Here is a 14,732-nt window from a genome sequence, read left to right on the forward strand (position 1 = left end):
CAGTGGGACCTCTAAAAATCTCACTGACCTGGGAGCTCAGAAATCTTTGACTCATCCACTTAAATAGAACTTTCGTGTGTCAAGCACTGTTGTGTTTTAATATATCCCTAACTCATGTCACCTTCACTTTCTCTACTTACTAGAATTCTATTATATTAAATTATAATATAAATGAACTCGTTGCTTACATTTTCTATGACTTGTATTAAAAATCAAAGCACTCTCCCCTCCTTGTTTTTCTCTGTCTGAAGTTGTACAGAATTAGTATGTAGTGCTATATTGAAGATTGTTAGTTTGATAGTGATTTTGCTCCTTTTATCTGAAGAATATAATTTAATTTTAGACATTCCCGTGGTGTAAAGCTGTTTAGCAGTTGCAGCGTGAATGAATTTAAGCGTGTAGTTTCACAGCCTGAATTTGAATGTCTTCAAAATCAAACCATTTCAAAAGTGGTTGTCCAAGGAAGAGCATCAGAATGTGGCAATGGAATTGTGGAAAAGGATGAGCAATGTGATTGTGGCCCTCCAGAGGTTAGTGTCAATCATTAATGAGTAGCTAAAGACTTGTTTTTCTGCTCATAAGATTGTGATACAAAAGGGAAGGGCTTTTTGTCAAATGCTGCACCATTTCATCAACTATCTAAGACATGGAGATTTTGGGCATGTGAGAACGGACTCATCCTGAATTTGAAACATTTGAAGAATTTAAGTATAGAGTAAGTACAGGTAAGTGTAGCATGGATTCAATACGATTTTCTTCATTGTGCAACCATGAATAGCAACACTCACCTTTCTGTATCATAAAAACTAGCACCCTCAACAATATAGTCACCTAAATCATCTCCTGAATTCTTCCCAAGTGAGTACTGGTTCCCAAAGTTATACAATGTGTGTTGATTACCTCCTCATCTCTTTAGTCCTTGCATCTGGGGATCTTCATTTATATTAACTTGGTTGAACAGAATTGAATAAATCATAATGCATCATTCATCATCGTTGTATTTAGTTTTTGCTATTACTTGTTTTTAATTGTGCTTGGTAAGATAATCAGTGAATTTTGTGGTAACTGTCTTCATATACTTATTCATTGTGATGTTGAGAATGATAAAGATTTTCTAGAAAAGATGAAGGCTCTCTAATTATTAGGGGAAAAATTCCATATAACCTGATCCTGCCTCTGCTCCCATGCACTGACGGTGTGGGCCGCATTACAAATGTAAGTGAATGACTCAAAATCTCTGTATTTTTATTAATTTTGATTGTCTGACCTCTCAGTACTTGAGAAATTATATTGATCCCTCCGATGATACAGTTGTATTTGCCTCCTCCTCACTAGAATTTACTCAATTCATTCTTTATATTTTAAAGCTGTTTTATGTGGTGTAAACTTACAATAGTTATACCTTCCAAGATATTAACTTTGTACCACCAAATAGTGAGTCATCTTATCTCTAATGCTGCTTTCTGTTTTAAAGTCAGACATATCTACCTCTATCTCCATTACTATCTCTGTCTCTCTATCTCTCTGTCTGTCTCTATCAGTATGCACACACCAGCTTCCTTTCATTTAGCACGTCCCCGATATTTCTCTATTATCATTTAGTTTTTCTATACTATTACCTTCAATATCTACATTGTTCCCATTTATCATTTAATCTGTATTTGATTTATAAGATTATCACCTTAGACATTATTGTGATTATTATTTCTGTTATGTTTTCATTTTTACCATGCTTATTTAATGTTTAACAATATCTGGGCTACCTTCTCCAAAATAACAGTGTTTATGACTCAACTAGTTTATATACAATGTGTGTTAATATTTCATTTCTGTCACCTCACACTTTATAGTAAAAAGTATTTGAAGACTTTATTAAAACATAGTTACTTTATTTTACCTACCATTCCTTTAGTTTTTTATATGTCAAAGATTCCTTCTAAAATTATTTCCTTAAACTATTATTTTCGGACAACAGTACTCTTGAAAGGCAGTACTCTACCTATGATTGTTTAGCAATAAATATTTGTCATTCTCATTATTTCCTTGTGATATATAACACACATGAGGTATATACATGAAATATGGATGGAGAGTGTAATGAATTATAAGCACCCGAATAATTTGCACTTAGGCCAAAACAAATTTTACCGATGCCAAAGTTCTTTGTGTGTCTTCTCTCAATAACATGCCTCTTCCCACAAACCATCATATAGTATTTGATGCTAATTGTTTCAGTACTTTGCTGCTCATTATAGTTTTACATCCTGTTTTTTGCATCTTTATGCAACTTGGTTTGGGTGACTGTTTACTACCTTTATACAACTTACAATCATATGGTTTACATCATTTAATAAATTGGTCTTTCACCCAATATTGTACTTGTCATGTTATCAGTTTCCTTAAGGTAGGTATAATCAAATGTTTTCATTGTTCTTAGTATTAATTTATTGAATATTATAACTTATCTTTTCTATGTCCATGAAAACTTAAATTTATTTCACTCTTTGGCTACTAAGATTCATGCAGTTATGACTGTTCTTACACATCCCTGCTGCTGTACATGTGCCTGTATTTCTTAAGGGTGTATACCAATAGGTGAATGTGCTATGTCAAGAGGTATATATGCATATAAAACTTTGAATTGAGGATATCTTAATTATTTTGGTTTTCTTATGCTTGAATGGCCTTTTCATATCTTTTACACATTTTCCTCATTATTCACTGCTTTGAAGTGTCAGCAGTTTATCATCAATATTGTAGGAGGACCATTTGTATGCTGTTTCTCCAGTAAACTAAGTTTTCTTGCCATGAGATGAGTTTTGTAGGGAGGGGTCCTAGTGATCTTGTCATTTAGGTAATCAGTAAGTGGGCTACTTCTGGTTTTTGTTTGTTTCTTTGTTTTTTTCAGATGGAGAGTCTCCTATTTGTGGTTTATCTCTGTAAGAGGCCATTTGGTTTATATGGAACTTTTGGGGCGGTTTCTCACCCAATTGATTTGCATTGTTTCATAAAGGGGACTGTAAACAGAATGGGTATATTTGAACACTGATTTGTTGTTCCACTTATGTATGCATTTATTGGTTGATTCTTGTATGTGCCACCACTAGGGGTCACACCTGCAACCTTATTGTATCTGGAAAACACTAGAACCATCTGAGCAACCCAGACAGGGCCCTTTTTCTAGCTCTTTAAGATGGAATGCTAAGTTGTTTATTTGGGATTTCACTTGTTTCTTGAGATAGGCCTTTACTGACATAACTACCCTCTTATTACTGCCTTCTCTATCTTTCTCTATTTTTTTTTCTATTTTGCTTAATCCCTCAACTCCCAACCAACCTCCCTGAACACCCCAACCACCCCATTACAAGAGGTGAATGCCTGCTCTCTACCTATGAATGTGTTTCTATTTTGCTTAGTAGCTCGGCTTGTTTATTTACTTTCACATATGAGTGAAATTATATGGTATTTGTCTTTCTCTCATTGTTTTATTTCATTTAGTATTATGTTGTCCAGATCCATAGGTAAAATTTTCTTCCATTTAGAGCTAAGCAAATAATGACAACAATTTTCTTTGAAACAGTTCTTATAATACCAAAATATTATAATTTAAAAACCTCTATTTTGTCACAATCATAACTTGTTATATATTTCTAAAATTATTTCTTGAGAAGACTTGATATGGAAATATAATAAAAGAGAAACATGCAAATTGACCGTACCTTTGCTATGCCCCAAGCCATGCCCACCAGCCAATCAGAGAGGCTATATGCAAATTAACCCAACCAAGATGGCGGCCGGCAGCCACAGAGCTGGAGCAAGCAGGAGGCTTGGTTGTCCCGGGAATGGAGGAAGCCAAGCTTCCTGCCTGCCCTGGCCGGCTCTGGCCTCTGCTGAAGGCAACAAAGTTTCAATTATAGAAGATAAATAAACCCCAGATACCTGCTTCCAGCCAGCCTCCACTGGGAGGTTGGGTGGCTGGGGGCCGTGACTAGCCTGCAAACAGCCATCAGCCCCTCACCCAGGCTGGCCAGGCATCCAAGTGGGGACCGCCACCCTGAAGAGGCTGTGGCCAGCCTGCAAACAGCCATCAGCCCCTCACCCAGGCTGGCCAGGCACCCCAGCAGGGACGCCCACCCTGAAGGGGCTGTGGCCAGCCCGAAAACAGTCCTTAGCCCCTCACCCAGGCTGGCCAGGCACCCCAGCGGGACCCCCACCCTGAAGGGGGTGTGGCCAGTCTGAAAACAGCCCTCAGCCCCTTACCCAGGCTGGTCAGGCATCCCAGCAGGACCCCCACCCTGATCCGGGACACCCTTCAGGGCAAACCAGGTGGCTCCCACCCATGCACCAGGCCTCTATCCTATATAATAAAAGGGTAATATGTAAACTGACCCTAATAGCAGAATGACTGGGAATGACTGGTCACTATGACACACACTGACCACCAGGGGGCAGACGCTCAATGCAGGAGCTGTCCTCTGGCGGTCAGTGTGCTCCCACAGGGGGAGCTCTGCTCAGCCACAAGCCAGGCTGATGGCTGCCAGTACAGCGGTGGTGGTGGGAGCCTCTCCCGCCTCCTCAGCAGCGCTAAGGATGCCTGACTTCAGCTTAGGCCTGCTCCCTACTGGCAAGTGGAGATCCCCCGAGGGCTCCCAGGCTGCCAGAGGGATGTCTGACTGCCAGCTTAGGCCCAATCCCCTGGGGAGCAGGCCTAAGCCAGCAGGTGGTCATCCCCTGTGGGCTCCCAGACTGCAAGAGGGCACAGGCCAGGCTGAGGGACACCCCCTGAGTGCACACATTTTTGTGCACTAGGCCTCTAGTGTATTTGATAAAAAAATATAAATGTAGAAATTCATTGGTATGTATATGTTTACAAAACCAAAGGGGATTGAAATTAATTGCATAAAATAAGTAAAAGTTCAATTTCTTGAGCATGTAATTATGCATAATTTATTACCATTGTTTTCTATATTGAAAATATCATAATTTCAAATGAAGCAGTGCTATAAATACTAGTAAATACAGAAGTAAAAATTATACTGTAATTGTATTTAACTTAGAGACAAACAGTTTATTTTGACAAATAAAGTTATCTATTTGATGGCAAATTCTAATTATTTAATTTGATTTTATTTGCTTTTAGGAATGTGATTTTAAAAAATGCTGTAATCCTGAAACTTGTACACTCACTGTAGCTGCAGAATGTGGGGGTGGACCATGCTGTGACAATAAAACTTGTCTGGTAAGCTTTCTAAATATAACCGTTTTACCTCATGAAATTGTTGTGTTCTTGTGCTTTCTTTCTGCTTTAGTTTTTTAAAAACTTGTTTGTACACATCTTTCAAATATGCTACTTTATGTACTCTATTCACGCACTGTTGGCTTTAGAATTTAGATGATGTCTTTAGGTCTTTTTCTCCCTACTATTTAGCTCCACTACTCTCTGTATTGTTTCATTTTCTATTCAAGATCCATCTAGTTATTGCACTCAATACCAATTCCAGATTATTTGGGTGCTATGAATTCCTCGCGGTGCTGCCTGAGTGAAGCTCTTCATCATGAAACAACTGACGAAAAAAATTATAAATGAGCCAGCTAACACACAGTTGACATGCAATGCTCCAATAAAAGACAGTACTTTTAAAAGTCTGATTTTGAAAATACTAGAAAAAGGAATCTATGTGGAATATGTAACATATAAAGTAGTGAAGTTTGCCTTGGTCAAGGACTCCTAGTCTAGAAGTGGAGGATTGAATTGATTTCTCTTGGGAAGTTTTCCATTCATGTTTTTCTCTGTAGCCACATCTGAGAGGGGATTGGTTAGGAGTTGTCTTCTGTGGTTTGCATCATTATAGCACCTCCTTTAGTGTCCCTTTCAGGAGTCTATGACAAAAGTGGATTAAAGAGAGATATTTTCTGTTTCAATGAAATCTCTCACAACATTATTCTGCTTTGTTCTATATGTGTTCACTTTTACTCTGTGGGTTACTAATTAGAATCAATGGTCAGTTGTACTTAAGGCACATGAATGTAGAGGCCAGTGTAGGGCTTCTACTTCTTAGCAGTAAATCTTGTTGCTTTTCCCTTCATTAGAGCTCTCATCTTGACCTTTGTCTCCAAACCAGTGCAATACAGCTTTTCTAAACAGTCCATTGCCATTTACCTACACCCCAAGCTCTTGAAAATGGAGATAATCACTACATTTGGTTGAGTGAAAATCCACAGTACAAGTTGCTAAAAGCTTCAGGGCAAGAGCTAAATGTACTTTGTGGTTCATTAATTTTATATGTGTTAGAATAGACTTGCTTTGCTCTCACTTAAGACTGCTCTCTTCTTTATTGGCCCTAAGGTAAAAGTCTTCCTTTTTTCTTCTCTTTTCTACTTTCAAGTGGGCTAATTTACACCAATTCATTTTCAAAATTTAACAATTTTATCTAATCTATATTAATAAAAGCTTAGGTGGCCTTCATGTGCGACATCGCTACAATATGGCCACCACATGATGGCTGCCAGAAGATGGCCATGCACACAGAGGAGGCGTGGCCCAGTGGCCACTCTGCGCGGTGAGGCCTAGCAGTTCTGCGGCTCTGTGTGGTGCAGAGGAGGCCAGTCCTTGTGTCTCTGCTGCCTCGCACAGAGGAGGCAGGTCCCAGCAGAGGAGGCAGGTCACAGCAGGGGAGGGCAGTTGTGGGAGTTCAGGCCAGAAGGGGAGCAGTTAGGCTTCTATCAGGCCTGCAGGGGAGCTGTTAGGGGGAGATCAAGCTGGCAGGCAGAAGCAGTTAGGGGCCATCACGCAGGCAGGCAGGCGAACGGTTAGGAGCCAGTGGTCCCAAATTGTGAGAGGGATGTCCAAGGAGTCCCAGATTGGAGAGGGTGCAGGCCGGGCTGGGGGATACCTCCCTACCCCCGTGCACAAATTTCGTGCACTGGGCCACTAGTCTCTATAATAAAAGGCCAGAGGCCATAGTGTCATGACTGAAACTACCGCTCAACTAGGCGCCATCAGGTGGCATTGACCACCTCTCTGTCCCTAACCCCTGGCCCGTGAGCGGCAGCGGAGTTCGACTGGGACTGGTGAGCAGGCTGAATGGCTGACCTCTTGGTCCCTGCCCCCAGCCAGCAGGCTCCGATGAATCAGTGATGGTGAATGGGGGAATTGGGGTGGGTGACGGGGGACCGGGCGGCTGTCAGACTGTTGGGATCACCAGCTCATACCTGGCTGCTCGGGAGCTCAGGCCTGGGGGAAAGCGTGCACCGGCGACTTCACCTCCATGCACGTGTGCTGCCCCAGCAGCAGTGGCAGCAGCAGCAGTGGTGGCGGTGCCCGCGTAAGTGGCCCCGAGAGGGCAACGCATTCCATCAGCAGCTGGCACACGCGCATGGAAGTGAAGTCGCTGGCGCACACTTTCCCTCAGGCCTGAGTCCCTGAGCAGCCAGGGATGAACTGGTGATCCCAAAGGCCTGACAGCCCAGTGATGGAGGCAGCATATGTCCTGGGGACTGGTGAACGGGCAGAGACGGCCCTGATCACAGGAGGCTAGGCCTAGGGACCCTACCTGCATGATTTTGTGCGCTGGGCCTCTAGTGTTTTATAAATGACATTTCTATTTAGATAGAAATAAATCAAAGTGCAAAGATATGGAAGACAATAATTTAACCAACTGTATTGCTGAAACATAGCAATGAATAACTTGTTTCTAACCAGTACTCAGACAATTCTATATGCAATTTAAAAAAATGTAATTGGTACTCTATAATGCATGTTATGTAGTGGTCAGTTGTGTCTTTTTAAAAAATTGGTACAATATGATGTTTATTATGAATTTCTTATATATAATTTATGTGTGAAATTTTTAAAGATATGGGCATTCTAACTATATGTGGACTTTAAATTCAAGCTTACTAAAAGTTTGAAATAAAGCTTGCTTCTAATACTATTTTTTAACACCTTAGATATAGTATAATTTTAATGTTATAGTGGAACAACAAAAGTGAAAACTTCTAGATATACAGCTTTTGTTATTTAAATATCAAAGGACTAAAATATCATTTGACATTACATGACTTCACTTTTTAGAAGAATAAGCTGAAGAGTTCTTTTATTTTCTAAATAGTGGTTAAAAAAATACTATCATATTCTGGAATTTGTTTTATAATGAAAATCAATCAAACCATAACCAACACTTAGCACTTTAGTAGTATTTTATTCTATTACTAGAGGCCCGGTGCACAGAATTTGTGCATGGGGCCGGTAGTGTGTGTCCCTCAGCCCAGCCTGCATCCTCTCCAATCTGGGAACCCTAGAGCAGTGATGACGAACCTTTTGAACTCGGCATGTCAGCATTTTGAAAAACCCTAACTTAACTCTGGTGCTGTGTCACATATAGAAATTTTTTGATCTTTGCAACCATAGTAAAACAAAGACTTATATTTTTGATATTTATTTTATATATTTAAATGCCATTTAACAAAGAAAAATCAACCAAAAAAATGAGTTCGTGTGTCACCTCTGACATGTGTGTCATAGGTTCACCATCACTGCCCTAGAGGGATGTCCAACTGCCTGTTTAGGCCTGATCCCACTGAGCCTAAACAGCAATCCAGAACTGCTGGCTCCCAAATGCTCACCTGCCTTCCAGCCTGATCACCTCCTAACCACTCCACTGCTAACCTGATTGATGCCTAACTGCTCCCCTAACTGCCCTCCCTTGCTGGCCTGGTCACCCCTAACTATCCTGCCCTGCAGGCCTGGCCCCTCACAACTGCCCACCCCTGCTGGCCATCTTGTGGCGTCCATCTTGTGTCCACATAGGGGCGGCCATCTTGTGTGTTGGAGTGATGGTCGATTTTCATATTACCTCTTTATTATATAGGACTAGGGGCACAGTGGAGGAATTCATGCACCTTGAAAGGCACTGTGGGCCACGAGGCTGCAGTCAGCACAGGGGCGGGTCTCAGCCCAGCCTCTGTGCCCCAGCCCAGCCCTTCCTGCCATGGCCCCCAGTCTCCTGTCTGCTGGCAGCCCCGCTCTCATGTGCTGATGGCACTGGCCCTGCTCACACCCGCTGATGGCGCGGAACGATTGGGGCTGGTGCCAGCATTGGGTGCAAGCAGCGGCTCCAGCAATAGCTGTCGGTGTGAGCGGGGCCAGCACCAGCAATGGGTGCAACTGATGGCTCCTGCACTGGCAGTGGGTGCACGCGGGGCTGGCGCTGGCAGCAGTTGCAAGAGGCGACTACTGACACCAATCACCCCTTTAGAGCAGGGGACAGTGAAGAAGCCCTGAGGGGCGATTGGGGCCAGCAGCCACTGCTCACACCTGCTGATGGCGCCAAGCGATTGGGCTGGGCACTGGGTGCCAGCAGCAGGTGTCAGCAGAGGCTCCAGAGTCAGCAGCAGGTGCAAGCAGGGCTGGCGCCGGCAGCAGGTGTGAGCTCTGGGCGGGACCATGGCACGCGGGAGCAAAGAATTTTCAGTAATCACAAGAGGCTTCCCCAATGACAGCAACTGGCGCCCTTCCTTGGTCTGTCACACCTGCTCACCTGCTCCATCATCCTACTGTAGCAGACGCCCACCATTTTCAGTGCTCAGCCACCTGCTACCGACAACTGCCATGTTTCGTGTATGACCCGTGGTGGTCAGCTCACATTATAGCGACCTGTTGTTCAGTTGTTTGGTTGTTCTCCTGTTCGGTCTATTTGCATATTAAGGTTTCATATAGAGAGATCAGCCAGAGTTTAAATTTAATTCCATTCATCACCAGTTTCAGATGTAGAGCAAAGTGGTCAGACAACCATGCACTTCATAGAGTGGACTCCCTGTGGCCCACCTGGCCCCACACCCAGTTTTCTCCACATTTTTAACTATATTCCCCATGCTGCAAACTGCAACTCTGTGGCTATTCTGCAGCTACCAATTGGTACTGTTTAATACCTTCACCTGTTCTAACCAGTGCCCAGCACCTCTGCCCTCTGACTACTGTCAGTCTGTATTTATGAGTCTGTTCCTATTTTGTTTGTTTCTTTAATTTGTTCATTGGATTTCACTTACAAATATGTGAAATCATATGGTATTTCTCTGACTGGCTTATTTCAATTAGCACAATACTCTCTGCTGTCACAAAAGGTTGTATCTTGATAATGGCCAAGCAAAGGAAAACAAACAAGCACTTATAAAACTTAGGAAAAGATGAGTCTTACTTAGTGCTCAGGAGAATATTTCAAACAGGAACAATAGAATCCTTATTCTATTGCATATCCTTGCAATTTCGTTGACAGGTCTCAAACAAGGTTTCTGCATGTGTAACAGAGATAACTCATTACATCTCCTGGCATATCTAGTCCACAGTACAATATTTCAGAAGAGTAGAGAGATCCTTTCTTTGCCAACATCTGCCTCTCTGCTTGGTAATAGAAGAAACCATGACTGATCCTGCTAAGTTAAATTTCCACCACTGATCCTTTCCCTGTGTCTAGGGAGAAGTTTTCTGATTATCATCCTGAGTCAGAGCAGATTCAAAATTCATTATCCCTCATGGTAGAGATGGAGTACATCCTGAAAGAAAAATTGCTTGAAATGAAAATGATATCCATTCAGTCATATTTTAGAAATATGAGTAAGACTAGTATCTGAATTAGGACAGAATTTCAGGAGTGTAATTTGTCCCCAAGAACCCAAAGTTGAAAAACAAATATGTAAAGCTTGATATAACATATTTTCTATTGATCTTGAAGTAAGTATTTAGTATAACCTCAGCATTACAACTATGAATGCTTTCACTAACTAGATCCTTTTTAAAAATTGAGGTGAAAATTGATGGACATTTGGGTTCTTTCTGATCTAGTTCTCTAGAACTTTTAAGTAAATTTATAATTTTATTTAAGTAGCTAAAAATGTAATAGAATCTAAATCAGAGTTACAAACACAATGCTCTCACTTAATCTTTTTACATTTTTGGTTGATACTTTACAAAAATATTTGTTTTAATAATATATATATATATATTAGTAAAAAAGAAGGAAATCAACAGGGTCCTTTGTTTTAAACAGTTCTGTTCAATCATGAAACCTGAGCAACAGCCTTGTGAAAAGACTTCATCCTAGAACCTCTGCTTTGGTAACAGCCTCCTCCTGCCCCTTACTCCGTCACTGGAATCCACCTTTAATTGACCATTGACCATTGTTCTCACATTTGAAGCTACTAGGAACAATGAGAGAGCTCAACACTACTTTAAAGGAATGCAGCATTTCCAGATGGGAAAAAAAGATGCTGACTTGTGTGTTTAACATTTCGCCTCTTTCAGAACATCACATACATACTTGCCTCCGAATATGGTGTTGGGTGTGAGAACATGATCTGATGCCATTATGTTCATGTTCACTTAAACTTCATAATAGGTTAGCATAGAGTAAATTATTTCAAAAGAAGGGTGTCGTGCTCAGTGGATAACATGCACAGTGGCTGTGCTTAATGTCAATAGCATCAGTCAGGAATCTGAGTTATACCGCCCCTGTTCCTGTGCTGAGTAGTATGTGATCTTTGACATTTCATTTAACCTCTCATGATTCTTAACTATAATGACAGTTTATGTAAATTATAATAGCAGATAATAATACCTTGCTTGGAATAGTGTGGTAAGAGTTGATTCATTGCCATGTGGGAAGCACTTCAAGTCATTTGAATAAAATGTATTCCTTCCCCCCAATTTTGTTTTTCCCTCACAGCTATTCCCAAGAGGACGTATATGTCGGAGAAGCATTGATCCATGTGATTTTACAGAATTTTGCACTGGAACATCTGAGTATTGTGTGCCAGACATGAAAGCTATTGATTTAGAGCCATGTAACAATAAAACCGCCTTTTGCTATAAGGGAGTATGTCGAGATCCAGCTAGACAGTGTGTGGAGTTATTTGGAAAATGTAATAGCTGTGTGTGTTTTTTAGGGGTTCATTTTGGAACTGTGATTTTCTGAAGTCAGCAACTCACCCTAAAATCCACAAAAATATATTGTTTATTTAAATCCAAATCCTATCTATAAAGAGGGAATATGCAAATTGACCATCACAGTGTAACAAATGGCTACACCCACAGCAGAGGCAGAGATTTCATAACACAAGATAGCTGCGCCCACAGCAAAGGCGGGGATCCCATAATGCAGATGGCTGCTCCCACAGTGGAGGCCAAGTTCCCATAACGAGTTTTGACAAGCAATCAGCAGAGATCTGAGGCTGCATGGCACGGGGCCAACGCAGGGGACCTGAGGCTGCACACCCCCGCCTGGTGGGGCTTGACAGGGGACCTCAGGCTGCGCCCCCCACCTTGGTGCCAGGCCAGGGGACCTCAGGCCATGACCCCATCCCGGCGCCAGGCTGTGGGACCTCAGGCTGCACCACCCACCCGGCAGGGCTTGACAGGGGACCTGAGGCCATGCCCCATGCCCTGGCAGGGCTTGACAAGGACTTCAGGCTATGCCCACCCCCACCCAGGTGCCAGCCGAAGGACATGAGGCCATGCCCCCTGTCATGCAGGGCTGTTCCCCCCCACCTGTGGGCCTTGATGGGGACCTCAAGGAGTGCCCCCTTCCCCGGCCCAGGCAGGGGGACCTCAGGCCGTACCCCTTGCCCCAGCACCTGAGGCTGCACCCTCCTGCCTGGCGGGGCTTGACAGGGGTAGGGCCGGCCATGTCTGGATCTAGCCCAATGTGGGTGGGGCCAGTGGGGTCTGGGTTTTGCATGATTTTGAGGCACATGTGGGTGGGCAGGGACTTGACTCTGGTTCCCATGGCACACCCCAGACTCTGACAGGAGGAAGATTTTCATATACATTTTACTAATTTTCTTGCATCTCTGACACTTCTATTATTACAGAAAGGGCAAATAGCAATATTAAAATATTTCCTCTAATTAATTCCCTTTTAATGTACACAAATTTTGTGCACTGGGTCACTAGTTTGAAAATGAAATTGCAAATCAAAATACCTTTGAATTATGTCAAGAGGAAAATGTCCTTAGTAAATATAAGACAAAAAGAATAGAGCATTAGGCAAATTTCATATGATTGGTATATAGAGACTAGATTACTAGAATTGTATATCAGAAAATAAATGACTGACTTTTAAGTCATTTCTGTAAGATGATACCACTTTTTCTCTTCTCAAGTGGGTAGTTTTTTGGGAGTGTTTCTCATTCTGGAAGAGCCAGTAGGTAACTTGAAATACTTGCAGTAGACGCCATTGATTGGATATTGCTGCTGTCTAGATGTCTCTGTATTAATGTGCCATACTTTAGTTTTAATTTTTGTAAGATGAGTAATTGGAACTTTTTATTTTCAGTTGCTAGAAGTGGAACGTATCTCTGTGCAGAAGAAGTGAATTATCTAGATGATCCCTTTGGACACTGTCCTAAAACTCGATGTTCTTTTCGGTGTGTATTTTAAAACCTACCTATTTCCCAAATGCATATATGTGTTTGTGTGTATGTGTTTTCTGCAATAAGTCACTTAATTCAAGTGAGATATGAATTTAGTACAGATGGATGAATTTATGTGTTGCACTTAATAATATGGTGTATGCTCTGAGTAGCTTGGTGTTATGTTCTGAGTAATGTTTTATTCTCATATTTTAATTGTTATTTACCTAAAAAATTGTGTCCCAAAGTGACATATGGGGAATTTCCTCTGCTTTATATTGCCAGTAACACCTTGTGTGGAAAGATAGTTTGTGACTGGACAACTACACATCTAACAGAAACGAGAAATTTTGATGTTCAATATACTTACCTTGGTGGCCATATATGTATGTCAGCAGCTACAAGAAAAGATTCAAAAGTCACAGATCCAGATAATACCTATGTAACTGATGGCACTATATGTGATGAAGAGATGGTAAATATGAAATGTAATTGATTCTACATATGAGGTGTATGTGAATGTCTGTGTGTGTATGTGTATGAAAGACACACAGAGAGATTAAGATTTTTTTATTTACAATTTTACAAACTAGTTCCTGTATCTTAAGATTCCAAGATCATAATTTCTGTTGGTCAGTGGAATACTTGCTTTCTTATCCTTTTTATTATGAACTTTGCTATAGATATTTAAAATGGTTTTCTCACACATGAAGCTAGAATTAGGTCTGCAGTAGTTTGTGTAAACAAAGGGCAAAAAAGAATCAAATAATATACTAAAAGGGTAGAATGGAGCAATCTGAATACTAAGAACAACAGTAACAAGAACAAACAAATATTTAGTCTTGCAGTAATGATGAGAATGAATTTGGTTATAAGAAAAGTAAAACACTTATTTGCTTATTAGCTTAGTTCTTTCTCCAAAGCATAATGTATTTGTTAAAAATTTGGCCCTTTCATAAGACACAATAATAAAATAGAGTCTAAGCTTTATTTAATTTTTCTTAAAATTTTAAACATTATAGATAAGTGATTTTGAAAATATTACTACTAAAACTAGTTGACTGAAGAAAAAAGTGCATAATTATCTTACATTGTTTTTTGTTAATCCTCACCCCAGGATATTTTTCCATCGATATTTAGAGAGTGGAAGCAGGGGGAGAGACAGAGAAACATGGAGGTGAGAGAGACACATCCATTGGTTGCCTCCCCACTTGCCCAGACCAGGGCCAGGGGTTGAGCCTGCAACCAAGGTAAATGCTCTTGATCAGAATTGAACTCAGGATGCTTCAATTGCAGGGCCAAAGCACTATCCACTAACCCAAACTGCC

General features: G+C 41.3%; 1 protein-coding gene across 1 annotated transcript in view; it reads left to right on the forward strand.

Moving 5' to 3' along the window:
* The window catches only part of LOC102436747 (A disintegrin and metallopeptidase domain 3), an 83,293-nt gene that overhangs the window by 38,873 nt on the left and 29,688 nt on the right, over window positions 1-14,732 (forward strand). Inside the window, exons 9-13 of the mRNA XM_023751829.1 lie at window positions 344-530; window positions 5,141-5,239; window positions 11,721-11,916; window positions 13,329-13,419; window positions 13,690-13,879. Of these exons, the coding sequence (XP_023607597.1) occupies window positions 344-530; window positions 5,141-5,239; window positions 11,721-11,916; window positions 13,329-13,419; window positions 13,690-13,879 (763 nt within the window). The remainder of the gene's footprint in view (window positions 1-343; window positions 531-5,140; window positions 5,240-11,720; window positions 11,917-13,328; window positions 13,420-13,689; window positions 13,880-14,732) is intronic.

The sequence above is a fragment of the Myotis lucifugus genome, unplaced genomic scaffold, assembly GCF_000147115.1.
Source record: "Myotis lucifugus unplaced genomic scaffold, Myoluc2.0 scaffold_26, whole genome shotgun sequence".
In the NCBI taxonomy this organism is placed as follows: Eukaryota; Metazoa; Chordata; class Mammalia; order Chiroptera; family Vespertilionidae; genus Myotis; species Myotis lucifugus.